The 22,827-nt window shown below is 54.7% G+C and overlaps 1 protein-coding gene across 5 annotated transcripts in view; it reads left to right on the plus strand.

The window, feature by feature from the left end:
- FBXO31 (F-box protein 31) overlaps nucleotides 1-19,656 on the plus strand; it is a 35,964-nt gene extending 16,308 nt beyond the window's left edge. For 3 of the 5 annotated variants that reach the window (XM_081513363.1, XM_081513359.1, XM_081513361.1), the window contains 7 exons: nucleotides 5,909-5,985; nucleotides 8,557-8,724; nucleotides 9,298-9,372; nucleotides 13,779-13,888; nucleotides 14,655-14,808; nucleotides 15,892-16,253; nucleotides 17,514-19,656. In XM_081513363.1, coding sequence (XP_081369489.1) covers nucleotides 5,909-5,985; nucleotides 8,557-8,724; nucleotides 9,298-9,372; nucleotides 13,779-13,888; nucleotides 14,655-14,808; nucleotides 15,892-16,253; nucleotides 17,514-17,736 — 1,169 coding nt within the window. In that variant the 3' untranslated portion in view covers nucleotides 17,737-19,656. The remainder of the gene's footprint in view (nucleotides 1-5,908; nucleotides 5,986-8,556; nucleotides 8,725-9,297; nucleotides 9,373-13,778; nucleotides 13,889-14,654; nucleotides 14,809-15,891; nucleotides 16,254-17,513) is intronic. The other 2 variants (XM_081513360.1, XM_081513362.1) reach the window with 1 other exon arrangement.
- The last annotated feature ends 3,171 nt before the right edge of the window (nucleotides 19,657-22,827 follow it).

Here is a 22,827-nt window from a genome sequence, read left to right on the forward strand (position 1 = left end):
CATGAAATTAAAAGACGCTTACTCCTTGGAAGAAAGGTTACGACCAATCTAGATAGCATATTTAAAAGCAGAGACATTACTTTGCCAACAAAGGTCCGTCTAGTCAAGGCTATGATTTTTCCAGTGCTCATGTATGGATGTGAGAGTTGGACAGTGAAGAAAGCTGAGCGCCTCAGAATTGATGCTTTTGAACTGTGGTGTTGGAGAAGACTCTTGAGAGTCCCTTGGACTGCAAGGAGATCCAACCAGTCCATCCTAAAGGAGATCAGTCCTGGGTGTTCATTGGAAGGACTGATGTGGAAGCTGAAACTCCAATACTTTGGCCACCTCATGCGAAGAGTTGACTCATTGGAAAAGACCCTAATGCTGGGAAGGATTGGGGGTGAGAGGAGAAGGGGACGACAGAGGATGAGATAGTTGGATGGCATCACCGACTCGATGGACATGGATTTGGGTGGACTCCGGGAGTTGGTGATGGACAGGGAGGCCTGGCGTGCTGCCATCCATGGAGTCGCAAAGAGTTGGACACGACTGAGCAACTGAACTGACTGACTAGAATATCAGGGAAAAATTAGCATGCGTGAGAAAAAGAAAAATCAGTTTCATCTGAACTTGAGCTTCTGTACGCCCAGGTGTTGTTCCAGTGTCCTAGGGTGTCCTAACTGAGGGCTTCTTGATATTCGTGCTCTGATGCTCTCCTGAGCTCCAGAGACACCTGCTGTGACGACTGGCTTGTGAGGAGCGAGGCTCTGGGCTCTTCCTTGTCCACTTGTGCTCTGCCTGGAGCCACGGGACCTCAGGTCCCCAGGTCCCCTGAAGCCTTCTGGGCCGCATTCTCTTGGACCCAAGAGACACTGTCTCTCTGCAGCCTTGTGGCCCAGATCAGCTGCTCTTGGGGTGTGTGTGTGTGTGTGTGTGTGTGTGTGTGTGTGTGTGTGTGTGTGTGTGTGTGTGTGTGTGTGTGTGTGTGTGTGTGTGTGTGTAGCTAACTGACAGTCTTGACAATCCGTGTCTGTAAGATGTTGGGATTGTACTGGGTGTGTGTATGTTGCCTTTACGATGGATCTAGCACATGTCTGTGTGTGTGAATCGATGGTGACTGTCCAGGTGCACTTTGAACTTAAAAATAACCTCATGCACCTGTAGGGCTCTGGGCTTTGAAGCTCAGACCCAGCATTCTGGCAGTGCTCCAGGTTGCTCAAGTAGACATGAGGTGTTTGGTGGAACATCACCCCCACGGGTGAGGAGATGGCCAGGCTGTTTTTAACCCTCAGGTATAGATGACACGGGGTGGAGGTGTTGGAGGGGAAGGCCCCTCCGAAGTCCAGTCTGCCAAGCGGGGCCGAGAACACATTGCAGGATGGCTACGGAAAAAGGCAGGAGACCGTCGGTAAGGATAAAGCAGCAGGGTGCTCCTGGAAAGGGCTGTGGGCACCAGCGGGATGTGTGTCTGAGAGAGGAGAGTGTGTGTCTGTGGGATGTTTCTCCTGACTTTGTTCCATGTATCGATTTTGTATCCTGCTATATTACATAATTCATTTATTCAGTCTAAGTTTTTGGTGGTGTCTTTAGGGTATAGCAGCATGTCATCTGCAAAATGGTAACAGTTTTATTTCTTCCTTTTCAACGTGAATACCTTCTATTTTTCTTGCTATTTCTTTTTCTTGCCTGATTGCTCTGGCTTGGACTTCCAATCCTACACTGAATGAAAATGGGGAGAGTGGGCATCCTTGTCTTTTTCAAAAGCTTTCTGCTTTTCATGTTTGATGTGCTGCTGGCTGTGGGTTTGTCACACATGGCCTCTATTGTGTTGAGGTACATTCTCTCCATATCCTTTTATCATAAATGGATGTTGTATTTTGTCAAAGACCTTTTTTGCGTGTATGGAGAGGCTCACGTGGTTGTTAGCCTTCATTTTGTGAATGTGGTGTGTTGCATTGATTGATTCACGGGTGTTGTGTCATCCTTGCCTCCCTGGATAAAACCCCCTTCATTGTGGTGTGTGGTTGTTTTTGGTTTGCTGATACTTTGTTGAGGATATTTGCATCTGTGTTCAGCAGGAATATTGGCCTTTAATTTTTTTTTTCTCATGGTGTCCTTGTCTGGTTTTAGTATCAGGGTCATGCTGGCTTCACAGAGTGAGTTTGGAAGTGTTTTCTCCTCTGATTTTATTCCAGCTACTAAAAGTTTCTAGCAGGTGGCAGGAGATACCGTCAGTTGCATGTAGGGTTTTCCTATGGGCCCGAAATCTCAGTTCTGTACGACAGATACAGTGATTCAAGAATGATGTTACAGCCTTGCTGGGTGGTGGGTCGGCCACCCCAAGCATGGTGGGCAGTGGCAGCTGCTGGCAGGACAGCAGGGCAGAGACTGCTCAGTCTTAGCTCATGCCAAGGAGAGTTGAGTCTTTTAGGCTGGGTGGTGTTGTCAAGTGTGTTCGAGTTTCCCACTTGGCTTATTAAGTGGCCCTTCCCATTTGCAGATGATAATCGGCTGGCCCTGACTAGGACAGGGTGTTTTTCTGTTAGCTCCTGGGCTGAGAGGTCCCTTAGCCATCTTGGACCATTGTTCCTGTTTTGGTGGTGGTAGGGTGACCTTAGAGCCTGGGCTGATTTACTGAACACAACCACGCTGACCTTGGGGATCAGTGGTCGGCAGGGTCTCTGAGCTGGTGCTCCTTCTGGAAGGCCCAAGTCCTGCTTCGTGGGGCTGAGAACAGGAGCATTTTCATTGTTCTCACTGAGCTCAAGTGTGGTTCTCTGGTTTCTGGTTCCTTTGCCTGTGAACTGGAACACCTGTCTTCCCTGGATTCCTAGGAGTTGGGCCTTTTGAGCACACCTGCTTCTGGTGGGGAAGCCCCTGAAGGGTCTGACCCCGTCCACTCACTGGCTCAGGTCCCAAGCCCGCTGTCTGCACCTCGGCCGGTGTCATGTCTGCACGTGAGCCAGTGTCAGGTGTGCCCCATTCAGAATGTGTGTGTGTGTGTGTGTGTGTGTGTGTGTGTGTGTGTGTGTGTTAGTTGCTCAGTCATGTCCAACTCTCTGTAACCCCATGGACTGTAGCTCGCCAGATTCCCCTGTCCATGGAATTCTCCAGGCAAGAATACTGGAGTGGATTGCCATTTCCTTCTTCAGCCCCATTCAGTAAGTGGGACTGAATCCTGTTTACTCTCCTGACTTGAGTGGTCAATGCGGGTTTGGAGACAGTGGAAGGAGGGCTTGTTGAGCTGGGGCTCCTCCTCCAGGTGGGGACCTCTGGGGTGTGTTGAGTGCCCAGGCCAGGAGGTGCTAGGGACTCTGTCCTAAACCCGAGGGCCCTTCCTCTGCCTGAGGCAGGGTGCAGGCCCGGGTCAGAGGTGAGCCCGAGGGCAGGTGCTTGAGCTTGTCCGTGCTTGTTCCGTCCTGCGGCCATGACACCTTAGAGCCGGCCCCCCAACAGGCCTGGGCACAGAATGCCACCGTGCACGTGGGGCTGCCCTCCCCCTCCTCACCCTGGAATTTCGAGTGACTCAAGTGGACGCTTCAGTCCGAGGGCCACCGGGGCTTGTCAAGTCTTTCGGGTTGGTCTGCTGGACTAACTCTGAGACTTTCTGAAGAATATGCTGTAAAGCACAGGCATCACGTTATCTTAGGGAATCGAGCGCCTCTGGGCCAGCACTCTTCCAGCCCACCTGATGCCAGTGGTCTCTGACTTCCCCTCCAGTTGTACTGGGGGCCCAGGCTGGGTGAGTCAGCCTTGTGTTGGCAGGAGCCAGGGACAACCTGTGTGTGCTCACCTGCGTAGAGCTTGCAGTCCAGAGACAGCTGCTGCTCTTGGCACTCATGGGAGGCTGGACTTTTTTTTCAGCGAGATGCTGCTTTTAAAGCAGAAGAAACTCCCCTTTGGAAATTGCCAAGTCGGTGGCAGATTCTTTGAACAGACTTTCCAGGGGGCTTCGGAATCAGATTGATTGATCTTGGAAAGATGGGAGACCGGAGACAAGAGAAGTCCATGCTGTATGGGCCCATTTGATTTTTTCTCCACAGTTCTATGGCAACATTTTAAAAACATAACAGAAAAGTAGAGAAAATTGTGCAGTGAGCACCCACTTAACTGACTCTGTAGCTCTCTGCCCCACTTTACCCCCACACACCTGTCCATCCATCCATTGTATAATGTTCTGTGTTTCTAGGAACGTGGCAGACATTAGTCTGTTTTACCCCTAAACACCTGTGTGTGTGCTGCAGCATCTGGAGCTCAGTATTTGCTTGTGACTCTGACCCTGCTTATTATTGCTTGTTTAACAAACACAAAACCTATCAGGGCACAGCCGTGAGACAACCACTAACTTTAATGTGTGTCTTGTAAGCCAACTCAGAAGACATATGTCCTGAGGCTGTAACCTTGGGGAAGCTGGTGGAACCTTCCCACCAGTCGTCTGAATGCCCTGCGGGCTCGGGATGGTGCTGGACCCGTTTCCCCATCCCAGACCAAGTGGTGGCCACAGAGCTGCTGTCCGGGCTCAGGTCCCTCTGGGCTCTGCTGCCTGGCCTTCCTCCCTGAAGTTGTGAGGATGCAGCTCCTGCCCTTGGAGATCATCCACGGCTCCCACTGGGTGTTAGCTAAGGTTCTCAGACACAGAACCAGTTCCTTCATATAGAAAGAGAGCAGTATAAGAAATTGCATTGCACAACTATGAAGACCCTGACCAGTCCCAGGATCTCCAGTCAGCAGCCAGGAGACCCAGAGGAGCCAATGGTGTAGCTGCAGTTCGAAGTCCGGGAGGCCCCAGACCCAGGAAGATCCCATGTTTCAGTTCAAATCTGAAGGCTGGAAAAGACCAGTGTCCCAGCTCAACACATTCAGCCAGGAGAAAATTTCCCTGTGTTTGTGGGAGGGTTAGCCTTTTTGTCCACTTCAGGAAGAGCCCACAGTTAGAGTTTGAAGTTAGAAAAGACTGATCTCCTAGCTTGCAGCCGGGCAGGAGGAGCTCCTTCATACTCATGGGAGCACCAGCCTTCTTCTGCTTGGATTGGATGTGGTCCACCACACGAGGGAGGGCAATCTGCTTTCTCTGTCAGATGGCAGATTGAAATGTCACCCTCATCCGGAAACAGACAGACACCAGAATAATGTTTGACCAAGAATGTCTGCCCATCGTCTGCCCCCATGGCCACATCCAGTTGACACATCAATTCTAGCACCGCACACTGGCTGTGGTGAGACCCCAGACCCTGCAGCTGGCAAGCAGGGCCCTGCATGAGCTGGTTCACTTTTTTGTGCAGTTTGCTCATCTTTTCACTTTTTCACTTTTCACTGTTCACTCCACAAATACCTGTGCAAAGGAAGCAGAAGTGCAGGACATTTCCCAGGGCATCTGCTGCACTGGCCATGGCCATGCAGTGGGATCTCCGGTTGGCCTCAGGTGCCCTTTTCTCTCGTTACCCCCAGTAAATATACATGCATTGCTTTTGAAATAAGGCAGGAATGTGTTTTTTTTTCTTAAAGAAAGGACCCGATTTAAATCTTACTCTACAGCCCCATGACATTTTGGACTCTGCCCCTGGTAAAGAGTCCCATGCTTACTCCATCATGGAGACCGACAGGAGGCTCATCACCTCGCCAGGGTGCCCACTGCACGTCTTTCGAAGCAACAGTTCCTCATCACTGGAGCTGATATGCAGAGGCCAGGTCCCAAAATGACCCTGTTACCATGCTTTCTAAAGCCATTTTTACTCTTAGAATGATTTAGGAACTTGTAAGATTTACTTGAAGCCACATTTGTTTGCATGGCTCTCTTGCGAGCCTTCGTGAGTGACTTCTTCACAAGCCCCAAACCCCTGCCAACACCCTTCCCTCCGATTACCGACTCTGCAGTGGAGGCCAGCTGACTCTATAGCAAAGCCCTGTCCTCTCTCTCTCCCTGTAGTGCTTCACCGATACAGACACATCCTGGGCTTGTGGCAGCCGGATATCGGGCCGTACGGAGGACTGCTGAATGTGGTGGTAAGTCCGAAGAGCCTTGGGCCTGGATTCTTGTGGATGGGACTTGGTCCACCTGCCCAATGGGCAGGTCAGAGCGGTTCCTGCCTGACAGATATTTACAAAGACTCAATGGGCCAGGTGTTATTTTCTCAATGAGCAAAGATTTGTTCTAAGTAGTTCTTGGTTCTCACCACATCCAGGGACTTTGTGATGCCAAGTGCCTTACCTGGTCCCTGCCTCTTGGACACCAAGGACCATCAGTTGTTGCAGGCCCTGGACACTCCCCTCTTGGGTTGTGCACTGGCCCTTTGCCCTAAATCAGGGTCTGAAAGGACAGGAGGCAGTGTGGGGCCCTCAGAGGCTGGCCCTGGATGGAAGGCCCATGCTGGCTCTGCTCCAGGGTCTGCGTGGCACAGGCATGGGGTTGTGGCAGGCACCTGTCCCTCCTCTGCAAGCCTGCCCCCTGCCTCCTCAAGCAGCATTTTAACTTCCCTTTATTCAGTCTTTATGGCTGGTCCCAGCAGGAGTGGCTGTTTGATATAAGCTCTGTGGTGGTAGCCAGGAGAAAAGTCTTTTGGTTTTAATCTTTATATGCTTCCTGATGACTTGCCTATCTTATGTAAAAAACTAGCTGATCAATTTTTGGGTCCATTTGAAAAAATTCAGACCTGACTTTCCTTGGCTTTAACTGGAGTCGGCATCGAGGAGGACACGGCCCTTGCTGGTGTTCTTGCTGACACGACTACAGCCTCCGGGACAGAAGCCGGGTGGAGCCTTGTACTCACTGAGCTCCAGGCCGGCGCCCAGACCTTGGTGTCACTGTGGCTGGCAGTGCGAGGAAAACCAAGCCAGGGGTCCTTTGGGCAGCCTGGTGTCCGATTCTGCTTCCCTCTTGCTGCACATACGCCCAGCGGGCCAGAAGCCAAGTCCAGGGCTCTGGCCGCAGCTCGGGTCATGGCTGGCAGGTCTGCCTTGCTGCGGCGCTCGGGGCCCCAGGAGCCTGGTTCACGTGGACCGCCAGGTGACTCTGGTGACTCTGGGTTTTGCTCACCAGGTAGGGTTTGGTTAGGGATAAATGTTGCTTGATAGTCTTTATAATGTGGTGGAAACATCTGTTGAGAAAGTTGCTTCACATTTGTTTAATATTAATACCACCAGGGAAGCCTTGCTGTTAGAATGTTCTCCCAGCGTGGGCACATCCTCTCCTTAGTTTCAGTCCGGGAGGAGGTTGTTGTTTTTCTTACTGGCAGTGAGTAATAGAGTTGTGTGTGTGTGTGTGTGTGTGTGTGTGTGTGTTTTAAAGGGCTTCTGAAAGCAGGGGATAATTAGGGGAAAGTGGAGCCCATGATAGAACACTGCCCACTAGCCCTCCTCTCAGACGATTAGTGATTGAGTTCCATCTTCCTCTGTCGCTGGAACCAGAAGCTGGGGACTCAACCCCCCGGGGAGGCAGGACTGACTGGGGGGGCCACCGTGTGGGCGGCAGAGGTGCCCCCGCCTCTCCACGAGAACGCACGCTTGCTGAGTGTGGTGCCCGGGGGCTGCCCCCTCCTTTGTCCCTGTCACCACTTTTATCACGTGGCACTCTAAACACACACAGGGTGTCAGGGTGACGCCCAGATGCCCACCTCCTGGCAGCTGCCCTGGTGCCAAGTTCACGGCCCCTTTGCCTTTTCAGTATTTTAATGCAAACCCCAGGCCCCTGTCCATCTGTGTTTGTGCTTCAGTGTGGGTCTCTAACTCTGGCACCCACACACGTGAGGTTCTGACCACAGCTCACTACAGTGGCACTGGTCCCCGGGTCACCTGAGGCCCCGTCCACGCTTGGGGCTCCCCACCCGTCTCAGAACCACCCTCCGTTGCTGGCTCGTCCACCTCAGGATCTAAGCCAGGCCCTCCTGCTGCTAGCTGGTTTTGGCTCCTGAGTCTCCCCTGGCAAGAGCAGCACCCCGTTTCTTCTCGGGTCAGCTGCCCCATTGGGGGTCGCTCTCTGAATCACTCCAGCTTTTTTCTTGTGTCTGGCTTGGTCTTTCTTGTTTCTGGCTTCTTCCCTCGCCGCCCCCTCCCCCGCCTCCCATGCCCACTTCAGAGCTGGACACTCTCTCTCAGAGGCTTTCTTGGATCCAGGTCTCACAGCTGTATTTTCTAGGTAAAAATTAGTTAATTTCTTCAGCTTTGTTGGGTATAGTTACCAAAACTGTAAGATGTATAAAGTGTGCCTTGTGGCGATTTGCGGCACAAGTAATGTCGTGGAAGGAGTCCCCCTTCTAGTTAGTCAAGATACCCATCACTTCATGGTTTGAGCCCTTTGCGAGGGGTGGGGAGAACTGTGATTTCTGTTTCTCAGCATATTTCAATGATGTAACAGTGTTACCAGCTTTAGCCACCACGTTTCAGGTTGGATAAACTACTTAAATTAGTTACTTAATAATTAATTAATGGCGGGAGAGGCTGTGCTCATCCTGCTGCTCTGGGTCCCCGCAGAACTGGAATGTGGATGCGGCTGGTCCTCACTGTTGCAGAGGTGGGGTTAGGGCGGGGATATGTGCCTCATCCACCCCCACCCTCACCCTCGTGTGGACCTGTGCGCAGGTGGACGGCTTGTTCATCATTGGCTGGATGTACCTGCCTCCCCACGACCCTCACGTGGACGACCCGATGCGGTTCAAGCCCCTGTTCCGAATCCACCTGATGGAGAGGAAGTCGGCCACGGTGGAGTGCATGTATGGCCACAGAGGGCCCCACAACGGCCACGTCCAGGTGAGGCTGGGGCTCCTCACTGCTCCCCGGGGCCCAGTGCCAGCCACCTGCCAGGGTCTTCCCAGCAGCGCCCCCCACCCAGGCTGGTCAGCCGAAGCGGAGATTCAGGCTTGGCCCAGTCCTTCTGGGTGCTGTTGACGCTGCTGCCCTGCCTCAGAGATTCACTGGCTGGAGCCGTCCCTGCTTCTGCCTCCACTTAGAACCATTTGTCCTTCCAAGCGAGGTTCTTTTCTCCTTGTTTGCAAGGGTGTCTGCTTGGAATAAGACGTTTTACTCTCGGGTGTGGGCCTGGCAGATAGCCACTCGCGAGCGAGCAAGCGGGCAGGTATCTTCCCTGTCTCAGTAGCAGAGTGCGGCTCTAGGACGCCTCCTTGGAGCGGCGATGCCTGCCCCTGGAAGGAAGCCTGTGCTCAGGGGGTCCCGAGTACCCTTCTAGGACTGCCCGTGATCTGGCGGCCTCCGGGTCCCCCAGATGATGGGGGGCATGGGAGCGGGAGGGGCGGGTGCACCCCTGCTCTGATGGGGCCGTCGGGGCCCACTGGTGACCCTCTCTCCGTCTTGTGGACATTCAAGATCGTGAAGAAGGACGAGTTCTCCACCAAGTGCAACCAGACGGACCACCACAGGATGTCTGGCGGGCGGCAGGAGGTGAGGCCGACCCTTCTTTCTTGGGGGGTGTTGTGAGGTTGGATGTGTGAAGGGAGGCCGCCTCCAGGGCTCGTCCTCACGGTGTGGACGTGTGTGCTGGGCTGAGGATAAACGCGCCGAGTAGAAGTGGTTCTCTGACTGCTTCTCCATCCCCTCTTTGACAAGAGGCCCGAGGGCTGTGGGGTCTCATCGCAGGTATGAGTCACAGGGAGACCAGAGCCTTTATCGGAGCGAACCCCTTATGGCCAGAGGGTGGGCTGCCTGAGGTGCTGGGGGGTCCACCCCAGAGTCCCCGGGCAGGGAGCTTGCCATCTGGCCCATGGTCACTCTGTCCATCTCAGCTGCCTGGAGTCTCTCTGCTGGCTCCTTGGGCTCCATTTCTCCACCTCCCTTTATTTCCCCGTCCAAGTGGGGAGTTGGAGGATAGGGTTCTTCTGTGGATTCACGTGTCAGCTGAGACGTCTCTACTCTTAGCTGAGTCTTGCCGACCTAGAGAGTGGCTTCAGGCTCCAGGGGGAGAGGAGTCCTGATGGCTCTGAAGATAAGGTGAAAGCCTGAGGTGCCCTGTGCTCTGATGGTTGATAATCACGAAAATTCTGGGCCACAGTGGTGCTTCTCAAGGGGGTGGAGGACTCCTGGTGGCCCCAGAGGGCAGGAAGGTGAACAGGCTGTGCTTATCACTGTCTCCAGGCGGAGACCTGTCCTTGGCCCTGAGCCCCGGCCCCTGCAGGCACTGCTGGCTCTCACCCCTCCCTCTGCTCAGGAAGGAAGCCCCCCTAGCCCTTCTGTGCCCTTACCAATGCCCAAAGCTCTGCATAAATTGCATCCTGAGGCTTGCCAATACCCTGCCCCCACCTCCACCTCCCCACACTCTGTCCCCAGACTCCAGTTCTGGGTTACCTACCAGCTTTGTGCCACTTCCAAGGCCACGTCCAGACTGTCTTGGCCCCCTCGGGACTGGGGTGTTCTGCTTGCTCCTTACTTGCCCCTCCTCAAACTGCAGCCTCATCTCTGGGGCCCCTGAGGGCAGTGCAGGGCCTTGTCCGCCCAGACCCCAGCAGTGCACCTGTTGTCTGACTCCCACTGTGGACGGTGCCTGCTTTCTTCCTGGATGGGATGGCGAGGCTGAGCCACTATAACCACCCCCATTTGTCCAGATCCCACAGCCTGAGGTTTCTGGAAATCAGGGGGTTGGAGGAGCTGTGAGGAGGAGCAGGGATGGGAAAGGGAGGAGGGGGTGGCGGGTCCCACTCGCAGCGTGCTCAGCCATGTAGAAAGCCGGTGGCGCTGGACACCCTCAGTTGCGCACAGTTGCTTTCATGTTGCTTTCCTTTGTCTTACATACTTTCTCACCACCTTCCCCAAATGGTACTTCCTGAACTGTCACCATCAGATGCAGAATGCTCAGAATCCAGAGGGAGAAGGGTGCTAACGTGACCCTACCGGGGTGGCCTCCACGAGTCCATTCTCCGTCATCGCTTGTTTCCCTCGGCCTTTGTGATGTCACTGTGGTCTCGTCTAATTTGGATAGTTTTTCTGTTTTTTCTTTTTTGTTTGTTTTTTAGCTTGACTGGTATTCCAGAAACATTTCCCAGTCTCATTAATATTCTTTACAAACTCTTTATTTTTTTGGCTGTGCTGTGTCACATGCGGGATCTTAGTTCCCTGACCAGGGATTGAACCCATGCCCCCTGCATTGGAAGAACAGAGTCTTAACCACCAGCTGGCCAGAGAAGTCTCCGCAGACTTTAGTTTTTATGCAGCATTCCGTCCATCATCTTGCTTTGGTGTAGCAACCGTAGGTGTATGACCGTCCTGCAGTCAGACGTGGGGTTTGTGCTCAGCTGTTCCCGTCATCCTCTTGACCACATGCACGAGTGCCCTGGCCTCCGGGAGCCTCAGCCCTTGTCTGTAAAACGGGGCTGAGATTACCTGTGGTCGTGGGTGATTTGGAGGATTGAGTGGTCAATGGCTTAGAGGCAGGCCTGGTTGGAGCCACCCAGGAGAGATGCTGGGCATTACTTTCATGACTGCTGCCTGGACTCTGCACAAGTGGAATTGTATAAAAGGCCCTGAAGGTACTCCAGATTGTACTCCAGATTGTTTTCACATGCTTTCAGTTTGCTGGTCCCTGTTTACAGCCCACCATGGCACGTGGGGCCCTCTGCCCTGCTGCACTCCTGCCAGCCCTGACATTGGCTGTGGCAGAGATGAGACTGGTGAGCACGTGGCCTTGGGTTATTAGCTTTAATTCTGTCACCTGCTAGCCCTGTGGCTCTGGAAAGTTCTGTAGACCAGGGAAGGTGTTAGCACCCAGCTCCTAGGCCACTGTGCAGAACAAGGAGATGGTGGTGGGGTGTTGGCCGTGATGAACCAGCCCTGGATCTGTAATGGACTTCTTGTTTGATATGTTCTAGGCCCCTGTGTTTTCCCTTGTGGATATATATCTGATGAGATAATTTCATAGTGAGCGTATCTGTTCTGAGTAATTGGGTCTGGTTGGTGTTCCTGATGACTGACCTCATGCAAAGGAAATAAGATTATGACGGTTCACAAACCAGTTTCTTGGCTCTCAGCTCAAGTCTGATGATGTGTCTTGGCAGCACTGAAATCCTTGCTCGCTACATTCCCTCACCTCCATCTTCATGTGTTATTTCTCTATTTGATTTTTTTTTTAAGGGCCTTTCCTCCATGAGTTCAGCCACGTAAGTAGGAGATTGTGATTTTGATGAAGTCTAACCTGTCAGGTTTTTTCTTTTGTGGTTATTGTTTTACCTGCAAAGAGAGTGTGTTTCTCTCTGTGATTGTTTTTAGGAGTTTGGTAGCTTCACGTTACGTTTCAGTCTGTGACCTGTCTTGAATGGTTCCTGTATGTGGTGAGGATTGCTTCTTTGTTCCCTGTGGTTGTCCGGTTTGTGCCTCGTTTGTGGAAAAGAAAGACTTTTTCCTTGTTGGGTAGTTTGGATGCTGTGGTTGAAAGTCCATTCCTGAGACACACGTGGGTGTTTCTAGGCTCTCTCTCTCTCTTTTTTTTTTGGCCGTGCCACATGTCTTGCAGCATCTCAGTTCCCTGACCAGAGACTGAACCTTGTCCATGGCAGTGAAAACCCAGAGTCCTAACCACAAGGCCACCAGCGAACTCCCTCCAGGTCACTCCTTAGCTCTGACCTCACGCTCAGCCACCATCCTGGTTACAGTCGCTTTGTAGTGAGTCAATCACGCTAGCGTGCATCCTCTAGCCTTGTTCTTTGCAAGGTTGCTCTGGATGTTCCAAACGGATTTTAGAATCAGCTTGGCAGTTTCTCCAGAGAACCTGATGGGATTATGGCTGGCCTGGTGTTGAGTCTGTAGGTCAATTTGAGACAGTTGCTGACCCAATACTGAGTTTTTTGGTCCACAGGTGTCTCTGCCCCACGGGCCTCTTCACCCCCTTTCAGCAGCATCTTGGGGTTTTCGGAGTAGAAGTATCACCCATGCTTTGTGTATTTATTCCTAAGTCTGTGTGTTTTTTGAGGCTGTTGTAAATAGGATTTTAAAACTTTCATTTTTCAATTTTGTTCTGTTAGTATATAAAAATTCAGTTAATTATTATTTATTGACCTTGTATGTCTAACAGTTGTTTATTTCAGTCACTGGTAATTTCTGTTCTTTGCCAGGGTTTGGGCAGTAACATATTAAAGCAGTTGACAGATAGTAGCTTTTTTTTTTTGGTAAATTGTTTTTGCTTCTGTTTGTAGAGCTAATTCTAGATAGTCACTGGAAACACTGTACTGAGTTAGGAACACATAGCTGTGGATTAGCTATGTTGAATGTACAGAATGAAACAATAAAGCACTGAATATCCTTCGCATGGCTTGATGCCATAATGAACTATGGGGCTTTGTGGATGCACTGTTTATAAAAGCTTTCTTTTTACAAATACACTTACTGAACATAACTAGGAAGGCACGTTTTAAAGAGGAAAGTCCACCCACACTCTCCACCCTGCCCATCCCTGTCCTGTGCTCACTGGGGGCTGCATAAAGGAGGCTTGGCCAGCATGGGGGTCTGATGCGCCCGCTCCCCCAGAAGCCCGACAACCAGGCTCAGTGTAGATGCTGCCATCTGGCACGGAAGCGAGGCTCACACAGCTGCCTCCCAGGCGCTCTTGACACCTGCTGTGGCCCCAGCCTCCCCGAAGAATGCCCATGGTCCCTGCGTGTCCTTCCCGTTGAAGTTGGGAAAGTGGGGACCAGAGCCCTGGGCACCTCAGCAAGGAAGGGCGGCTGGGAGCTGGGAGAACCAATGCACGCGCTCCCATCCCTCCTGCGCGGCTTCTGTCTTCCTGCCGCCCATGCACCATCACAGCAGGCAGCCTCTGCGCGCCCTCGTGTCAGGTAGCTTTGTGACCTGTGTTCTCTTGGAAGGAATTCCGCACGTGGCTGAGGGAGGAGTGGGGCCGGACGCTGGAGGACATTTTCCACGAGCACATGCAGGAGCTCATCCTGATGAAGTTCATCTACACCAGTCAGTATGAGTGAGTGCAGCCCCTGACGGGCGGCGGCAGTCTCTCCCTCCCAGGTGCTGTGTGCACAGGCCCTCTCTTCTGGGTGCTGTGAATGCAGTCCCTCTGGGTGCTGTGAACACAGTCCCTCTCTTCTGGGTGCTGTGAACACATCCCTCCCTTCTGGGTGCTGTGAACACAGTCCTTCTGGGTGCTGTGAACACAGTCCCTCTCCTGGGTGCTGTGAACACAGTCCCTCTGGGTGCTGTGAATGTCAGCCTTCTCTCTGGGTACTGTGAACATGGTTCCTCTGGGTACTGTGAGCACAATCCTGTTCTCTCTGGATACTATGACCAGAGGCCCTGTCTCCTAACACACCTTGGTGTCTGTTTTCTGCCTGTCTGACCACCATGACCCACCAGCTCTGTTCTCACAGGCCTGGCCTGTGTGTTAGAGCCTTATGTTCCCTTCCCTATGTCCACCTGGGCAGCCTTTTAGCTCCCCCAGCTGTCATGCCCTCTTCCCTCGAACCCTCTCCTGCTGCCTCTGTTTAGCCCCTTGGCAGCCTCAGGAGGCCCCACCCCAGGATGTTGGAGAAGCTGTGAGGTGTGCCATGTACCCGTGCATTGGGGTGAGTGGAACTCAGGAAGGAGAGGTGCCCCTGCTCCCACTGGCTTTGGGGGAGACCTAACACTGCCTACCCTGCACAGTGCAGCCAGTGGGCATGAACCCCATGTTCTGCCCTCATGCCCATGGGCTGTGCCAGTTGTGCTCTCATGCTACTCTCTCCCCCCTTCAGCAACTGCCTGACCTACCGCCGCATCTACCTCCCGCCCAGCCGCCCGGACGACCTCATCAGGCCGGGCCTCTTCAAGGGCACCTACGGCAGCCATGGCCTGGAGATCGTCATGCTCAGCTTCCACGGGAAGCATGCCAGGGGCACGAAGATCACGGTGGGTCCAAGGGCCGCCCTGCCGGGCCCAGCGCCACGTGGATGTGATCACATCATCCTGGCGTAGGGCGGCTCGGGCTGCACCCCGGCTACTCAGAGCGGGCCCCGGACTGTGGCAGCACTTCCCCGGGGGGCTTGCCGGGAACTTGGCATCTCGGGCCCCACCCAGACCTGCTGATTCAGGGCCCACCTTTCACATGATCCCCTGGGGATTCTGAACATTTCCAAGGCAGCCTTCCCTGCACGGCCCTCAGCTCTGGCCACACCCAGGATCCCTGGAGAGGCAGAGAAAAACCTGATGCTGGCCCCACCCCAGAGGCTCTTGATTTAATGGGGGTAGGCCATGTACGGGGCTCCAGGAGCTCCCCAGGTGACCCTCTACTTTAGCACTTGGGCCCCCACGACCCGTCTGGGCCTCAGCAGCTCGGGAACACTCCAGGAGGGCTGGTGAGCTGAGTGGGGGCCCTGGACGAAGGTCCCCTTGTCACCTGCTCCAGGGGCTGCTTGTCACCTGCTAGCCTTTTACCATGAAGGTTTTGGGGGAGTTTCTGAAGAGCCACAGAGCACCCTGGAGGGCGGGTTCTTCCCGGTTCTCACAGGTGGTGCTTACAGCTGTGCCAGCTGGGCTCCCTGGGGACTACAGACTGGGCCCAGGCTGTGGGCCCCAGACGTTCTCCAGGGCTTGTGCTGAGGAGCGTCTGTGTTCCAGGCACACAGTCTGGGCCGGCGTTTCCAGCCAGCCCTGCCTGACCGGGGAGGGTTCACAGACCTCTCGAGGCTCCATCGCTTCAGCTATCACCCAAGGCTGGCTCCCACCCAAGGTCTTCAGTGTAGGGGTGCCTGTGGGCCCTCCCAGGGTCACCCGTGGGTGCTGTCATTCCCTGTCCTCAAAGGCCTTTCACAGGAGGCTGCCTGCTCTGGGCATTGTTTTTATTTTAAGGACATATCAGATGTTCCAACTGGTAAGGGATCACTGCCAAACCAGTGGGAAGGCTGAGCAAGCACCCTCGACCAGAGGCAGGACTGGGGCTGGAGGCTCAGCGCAGTCTCTGAGCCTGCTGACGGCTGCACACTGGCTCCGCAGGGCGACCCCAACATCCCTGCCGGGCAGCAGACGGTGGAGATTGACCTCAGGCACCGTATCCAGCTTCCTGACGCCGAGAGCCTGCATGACTTCAACGAGCTCTCCCGCATCGTCCTGGAGGTGCGCGAGCAGGTGCGCCAGGAGCAGGAGCAGGAAGGCGGGCCCGAGGACGCTGAGAGCCTCTGCCCGCAGAGCCCCCAGCCCTGTGAGGAGCCGCCCGCTGAGCCGGCCCAGGCGCCTGGAGACGGTGGGGCCTCAGCCGCGGCTGAGCCACCTGCCCAGTCGGGGCAGGGGCAGCCGTTCGTGCTGCCAGTGGGCGTGAGCTCAAGGAATGAGGACTATCCCCGGACCTGCAGGATGTGGTAAGGATGGGGGCTTCCAGGGTCCCCTGCCGGACCAGCACGGAGGTCGCCTGGGGTGGGGGCCGACCCCACATGGGGAGAGGGACATTGCACTGTGGGAAGCTCCGCCCACGTGTTCCAGGTCCCAGGTGGCCAGTGCCACTCCCTGGGCCCCACGCCAAGCTCCCCAAAAGGGATTTAGGCGTTGGTGTGGACTTTACAGACAAAATCCATTACATCCTCTTCATGTTAATACCATTGTGATAAAAGAGGCTGAAGGTGGGTTTTCCAGAGGGAGGCGTACACAATAGTGTTCCAGTGTAGCTTCACCTGCTGTGAATCTTTGAAAGTCATAAAGGAGACAGACCTCTCGTTTCTGGGAAACTTCACAGCTTGCAGCATCTCATGGCCAGCTCAGAGCCCTCGGGCAGAGCTGGCCTGGAAGCTCTGGTCCAGCCCCTGCTGTGTCACCAGAGGGTCTCCACCCCAAGCTGGATGTTAGGGGCTCGGCTAGGAGGGGCGTGTGCATTCCCTGGCCCTGCTGCAGAGCCTGTGCAGCACACATTTCTGTGTGTCCAAGCTTGGTGCCCAGAAGCCATCCGAGGCGCGGGCCCTCAGGTGCAGGGCTGCTGGCCCCTCCTACCCAGCAGAGTCTCAGGGCGGTAGGCAGAGGTGGGGTCCTGGGCATTATTCCACACACCGGGAGGGTCAGGCCAGTCTCAACTCCTCGTCATCTGTCAGAAACACTGAATTCTTTGCAAAAAAGACATAAACGCATTAGAGCCTGAGTCTCCAAACATGGCTGTAATGGGTATTTGCAAGTTTTGCTTTTATGTGCCGATAAGTCATTGACTACATTTGAGTTGTTCACATGTGCACATGACTATCCTGGGAACTGAGATTTCTTTTGCCTGGGTCTGTGCCTTGAAGATGTGCACTTTGGGGCAGCGATACGGGGGTGGGGAGCTGTCTGGGACCCTCATCCTTTCATTGGGTGAGTTGGTAGAGAGCCGCGGTCGGCGGGGTGAGCCCAGCCGTCTGGGGCAAAGCAGCAGGCCTGCTCTTGCCCTCTAAGTGAATGCCAGCCTCCCCGAAGGTGTGGAGCCCACCAGATGACTCCGCGGATTGCCTGCTGCTGGAGGATGGTGGACGTAGCCCACATAATGTTGGGGGGAGGGGGTGTTCCAGAATGTCCTGGACCACGAGGTGATGGGCCTGGGCCACCACGCGCCTTCAAGGGCCCCACTCACCCTCTCTCCCCACTCTCTTATTTTTGCTCAGCTTCTACGGCACCGGCCTCATCGCCGGCCATGGCTTCACCAGCCCTGAGCGCACCCCCGGGGTCTTCGTACTATTCGACGAGGACCGCTTTGGGTTCATCTGGCTGGAGCTGAAGTCCTTTAGCCTGTACAGCAGGGTCCAGGCCGCCTTCAGGAACGCAGATGCCCCGTCCCCACAGGCCTTCGAGGAGATGCTCAAGAACATCCAGTCCCTCACCTCCTGACGGTCCGCCTCCCCACGGCGGGCGGCTCGGGGCTGGGAGGGCAGCAGCATGCGCTCGGGGGGACTCAGCCAACAGCCGACACTCCCCTGCTCGCAGGAGCCTCGGCACGGCCGCCCAGATGCTTCCCACGGAGCACACCGCACGCCTGCATATCTGCCAGTAGCAACAGGAGGGCTGAGCATGTCTTGAAAAAAACAACAGAACTGGAACAAACTGACCTGGAGGACGGGCCACGGGGCGTGTAGGGACTGAAGTGGAGAGACTGGCTGTTTTCTATGGAAAACACAGTCCTCTTCCAGGAAGGGTCACTCTGCATGCATGGGGGTCTGCTGCCTGCAGCTCATGGAAGGGGTCCTAGGGGAGGCGTGCTGACTCCATCATCCCCTCTGCGGGGAGCAAGCTGGAGGGCCACGGTGGCTTCCACGCAGCCTGGGCGGGTGGGGGTGCTGTGTGCAGAATTGGAGCTCCGGGGAGATGGGGTGGGGCTCGAGACCCACTTCTCCACCTACTCGTTTGGATTTTGGACAAACGCATGTCACTCCAATCTCAATTTCCAAGATCAGTGAAATGGGGCCGGTGATATGGGTCACAAGGAGAGGCCCACTGCAGGCCTTCCGGCAGCTCGGTGGCCCTGGTCCAGCACCACCCGGCCCTGGTCTCTGCAGCACTGGGTGCCTGCCTGGCCTCTCTCAGGTTTAGAACCGAGACCTGCGCTGCAGCTGTTCTGACAGGCAGTCACTGAGCACCCTCCCTCCTCCCCTACCCCACGCTCACTGGTGTGAGACTGCGAGCTGCAGCTGCTGGTCTCAGAACCGGGACAGGGCCCCTCGGAGATGACCCACGTCTGCTCCCCTGCGTGGTGTACGAGGTGCCATTCTTGAAAGGGGCGAGACATTGGGAGGGGTCGTACCAGGTGTTTGACGCCCCTCTGCAGGGGAGAAGGCAGCTTTCTGGAAGTGTCAGGGGACCAGGCCCCTCGAGCGTGGAGACACTGAGCGCTGACCCTTCTGCTGGCTCTGTCCCTGTTGTTGTGTTGACCCCTGCATTTGGGAACCCCTGTGAGGCCTGATCTTGCCATCCCCTGAAGAACGGAGCCCCATGTGCCTGGGCACAGACCAGCTGGAGTTCTGCTCAGCCCTCCCTCCAGCCTGCAGAGCATCACCGCACCTGCCTGCCAGGGCCTGTGGCTCCCCTGGGTGGATGGACTCTGTCGCGTCCTAGCTGCTTGTCCTTGTTGGGTGGACTGCACTGAGCCCTCACGCTGGGCGCCCCAGGGAGGGGGCAGCTCTGTGGTGCCTTCACGTAGAGCCCACCCTGAGGTGCCCCATGAAACGTGTCCTGTGTTTCCTGGTAGAGTTCTTCCTGACCAGCCCTTTTCTCAAATAACTTCAGTCCCTGCTTCAGTCCATTTGGCTACTTGGGCCTTCTTTCCTTTGCTGCTCAGAAGCAACAAGCTCTGGGCATAGCCCTGAAATGCAAACTAGGCCTCCCAGGACCAGGACTCTGTGGGGTCCGCCCTGGGCCATTGCCAGGCACTGTCGGCCGAGTCTCATCAGAGACACCACCGCACACCTTCCAGATCCTTCCAGTAGGACCCGCGGTCGGGTGGGGACGTGGTCCCAGTTCCTGCATCTCTCGCAGGGCTGAGCCTCAGAGCCTGTCGCCCTCCCCCCTCTCACAGCGCGGCTGTTCTTCTCTTGTGCCAAGCGTGGCTGTCCCCAATGGTGTAGCCACAAAGCCTTGAGGACAGTGAAAATGGAGGACAGCTGGGCGCTAGGCTGTTCCTCTCTAGGTTTCACTATTGTTTAAATAAAATCAAGAAAATGCGTGTTTTACCCAGAGCTAAGGGACTGTGTCCATCTGAGGCCCCCAGCATTGTAAAGATGAGCACTTCTGATTAAAAACCAACCCCAAACTAAATGCTGTCCTGCCTCTAGTGTCTGGCCTATGCATGGTTGCCACTAACAGTGACTAAAATAACCCTTGGCTGCTGGCCGCGTTCACGTTGGCCTCGGTCTCGGGTGTCAGGTGGAGCTTGTGGGTGGCAGCGGCCTGGGTGTCGCTGGGCAGGGCAGCAGGAGTGAAGAGCGTGGGCTTGTCATCCGCCCCGAGGTCTCCTAGTTTCCCAACTGTACTTGGTTTCCAGTTCTGTAGGTGAGATGTGAGGACAGTGGTGGTTCTGTGCACAGACCCAGTACTGGCCACTCCCCTCGTGGTGGATGGTCAACCGGCCCAACCAGTTAACTCACTGTAGGCAAGGATTCAAAAAGGCCAAGGGTGTTGTCCGAGGCTTTTGCTAAAGCCGGTTCCAGTGGGGATCTCTAATGACCCAGGTTAGGGCCTGGCCATGCTCCTGTGGGGCTTGATCTGGGGGTGGCAGGTGGACCTCGGGCGGTCTTTGGATATTCCCCACGGTGGGCATCACCTTCACTGCCACTTTTGCTGTCATGAGGTTGGGAAAGTGGGTGTGAGGTGGAGGGAGGCTTGCGTACCTCTCTGCATACCTAGAGTGCTTCATGCTCTGCGAGTTGATTAGAAATGTGATTGGAGATTTCAGACATAGGTCATGGGGATTCTTCATGTTGGGGCTGGAGGTGTTTGGTGTGAATCTGTGGCAAACGACCTTACTTTTTTGGCTTCGTGATGTAGGCCTGGCACTATACCCTGGATCTGTCCCTCCCCCTCCCCCCGTGCCTCCTGGGGCTCAGAGCTCCAGCATCTAATGCTGAGTGTGAACAGGTCATTAGGGGCATTGTGGTGGGAGGGTTTCAAGCTCCTTCCTCCATTGGTTCAGACTGGAACCTCCCTTCCTAGCCTTGCCCTAGCCCCTCCTCTGGGACAGTCCAGCTTACTGTGGCTGGTGCTCCAGGCCACCGCTGCTCGGCTCCTCCCCTTGTCCCCTCTGGCCCTGACACCAGGCCTGGTGGCCCGCTCCCTGTAGGGTCCCCGTGTCCCTGGCCCATGAGGAGGGTGGGAGAGCATACAGCCGTCTAACTAGCTATGTTCCCACTGCCTGCAGAACAAGCTCAGGGGTGAAGCTGTCCTGCCTGACTTTCTCACTGACAACTTGGAGTTGCTCCCAGACGGCCAGACCCCTCTCTCAGCCAGCTGCCCTCTTGTCTGACACTTCAGGACTGCCTTCATTTTTCAGATTGCCTGGGCTTTCTCCCATTGCTGCTGAGAGGTCTCTTTAGTGCTTGTGAGCCAAGCCAGAGTGGGTCAGAAACCTGCTCAGCCCCTTGTCATCTGGGGAATTCTCCAAGTTCCTTGTGACTGTGGTTATCTTGAGTGTGGACTTGGAGTACCTGACTGTGACTCGGTAGCTGTGTTCTGCTGGATACTTTCATGTTTTAATCTTTAAGAATCCTTATGTGAGTGTTCTCATGTAACCCTCACCTGCCTTGAGGGTAAGATGCCCCAAATCACGGAGTCCATCCCAGTGTTGCTGCTGCTGCTGCTGCTGTGTAGTCGCGTCAGTCGTGTCCGACTCTGTGCGACCCCATAGACGGCAGCCCTCCAGGCTCCCCCGTCCCTGGGATTCTCCAGGCAAGAATACTGGAGTGGGTTGCCATTTCCTCCTCCAGTGCATGACAGTGAAAAGTGAAAGTGAAGTCGCTCAGTCGTGTCCGACTCTCCGCGACCCCATGGGCTGCAGCCTACCAGGCTCCTCTGTCCATGGGGTTTCCCAGGCAAGAGTACTGGAGTGGGGTGCCATTGCCTTCTCCATAGGATAACTTCTCTGTCTTCACTTTTGGGAGAAGATCTGCAGTGTACTTTGTACGTTCTCAGAACTATTTAGACAGAGAAGAAAGCCACATGCCATCAGTTTGCCTGATACTGTGAATGGGAACCACATGGAGTGCTGTGTCATTTCTAGCTCAGCGGCTGGCAGGCCAGCCTTCCGGCGCCCAGGGTCACCAGAAGTGACACCTGAGGCTCCAGCAGAAAAGTAGCCTTCTTCTGGGTCTTTCTGCGCTTGCAGGGAGACCCGCCAGAACACGCAAAGGGATGAGAACCTTTTGCTTTTTTTTTTTTAGCCTAATTCTGATTTTGGTTGTTGTTTGAGATAGTGAAGCCCGCTTGGAGAAGTAAAACATTCATCCTGTTTGATCTTGAAACCCCACCCCCTGAGTGATGAAGACAAAGTTGAGATGGAGGCTGTGATCACTCTCAGACATCCGCTCGGGCTTGCCAGGTGGGGCAGGGTCAGGACCCCAGGAAGCTCTGACTTGTGACCTGGACTCGACAACCTTCGGGTGCTGTTTCTCCATAAAGCAGCTTTTGAAATTTTGTGTGCTTTGTAATTTGTTTCTTTTGGGATATGATTCAGATGGAGCCTGGAGCCCTAAGTGACATAGGCTTGGGATGTGGGCAGGGGCTGATGACAGGAGAGCGGTTGACAGAGGGGACTGGGTCACCACTGCGGGGGTGGGGCCTCCCTGAGGGGCCTGTGCTTCTTATACCCGGTCTTGATAGTTGCGATTTTCCCAGATATGGAACAGAGTGGTGAGTGACCCTTGGGAACCCAGACAATGGTAGGCCCCTGGATCTCTCCCTTTGGTCTGGGACCTGTACCCTCTCCCCAGGGGTAGGGCTGCAGTGGGTTCTGTTAGTCTGAAGTCTAAGTAAGTTGCCATTTCTGAGAACAGAAGGGCGGGATAGATAAGGGCAGGGATGTGCTCAGCGGCTGAGTAGACAGCTGAGGAGCTCATTTATGTATTATTTTCACCTGTTTACAAAAGTAATATTCTTGTGAAAAATTCAAATAGTGTAGAAAGTAAAACTACCTCACATTCCCATCCAGCTGGGCCTGGATTCCTGAGAAGGGTTGGGGCTGAGTTCCGCCCTCCATCTGGGGTGTCGCTTGTTTCCCATCCCCGAAGGCACCGTGCTTGCCCTTCCCCACTGCAGGGGGCTGCTTTGGCGGGCCTGGGGACTTTTGCTCCCTGTAACCAGGTCCCTTTATAGCCCACCCTCTAGTGGGTCCTTCGGGTCGCTGCATGCTGCATGACCCCAGCCAGCAAGATGAAAGAAACGAAGACATGCGCTAGGGTAAAGTTTTCAGACCTTTCCCCCCACTTTGACTTGAAA

Source organism: Giraffa tippelskirchi, chromosome 7 (assembly GCF_054371585.1).
Source record: "Giraffa tippelskirchi isolate mGirTip1 chromosome 7, T2T-mGirTip1v1.2.pri, whole genome shotgun sequence".
Classification (NCBI taxonomy): Eukaryota; Metazoa; Chordata; class Mammalia; order Artiodactyla; family Giraffidae; genus Giraffa; species Giraffa tippelskirchi.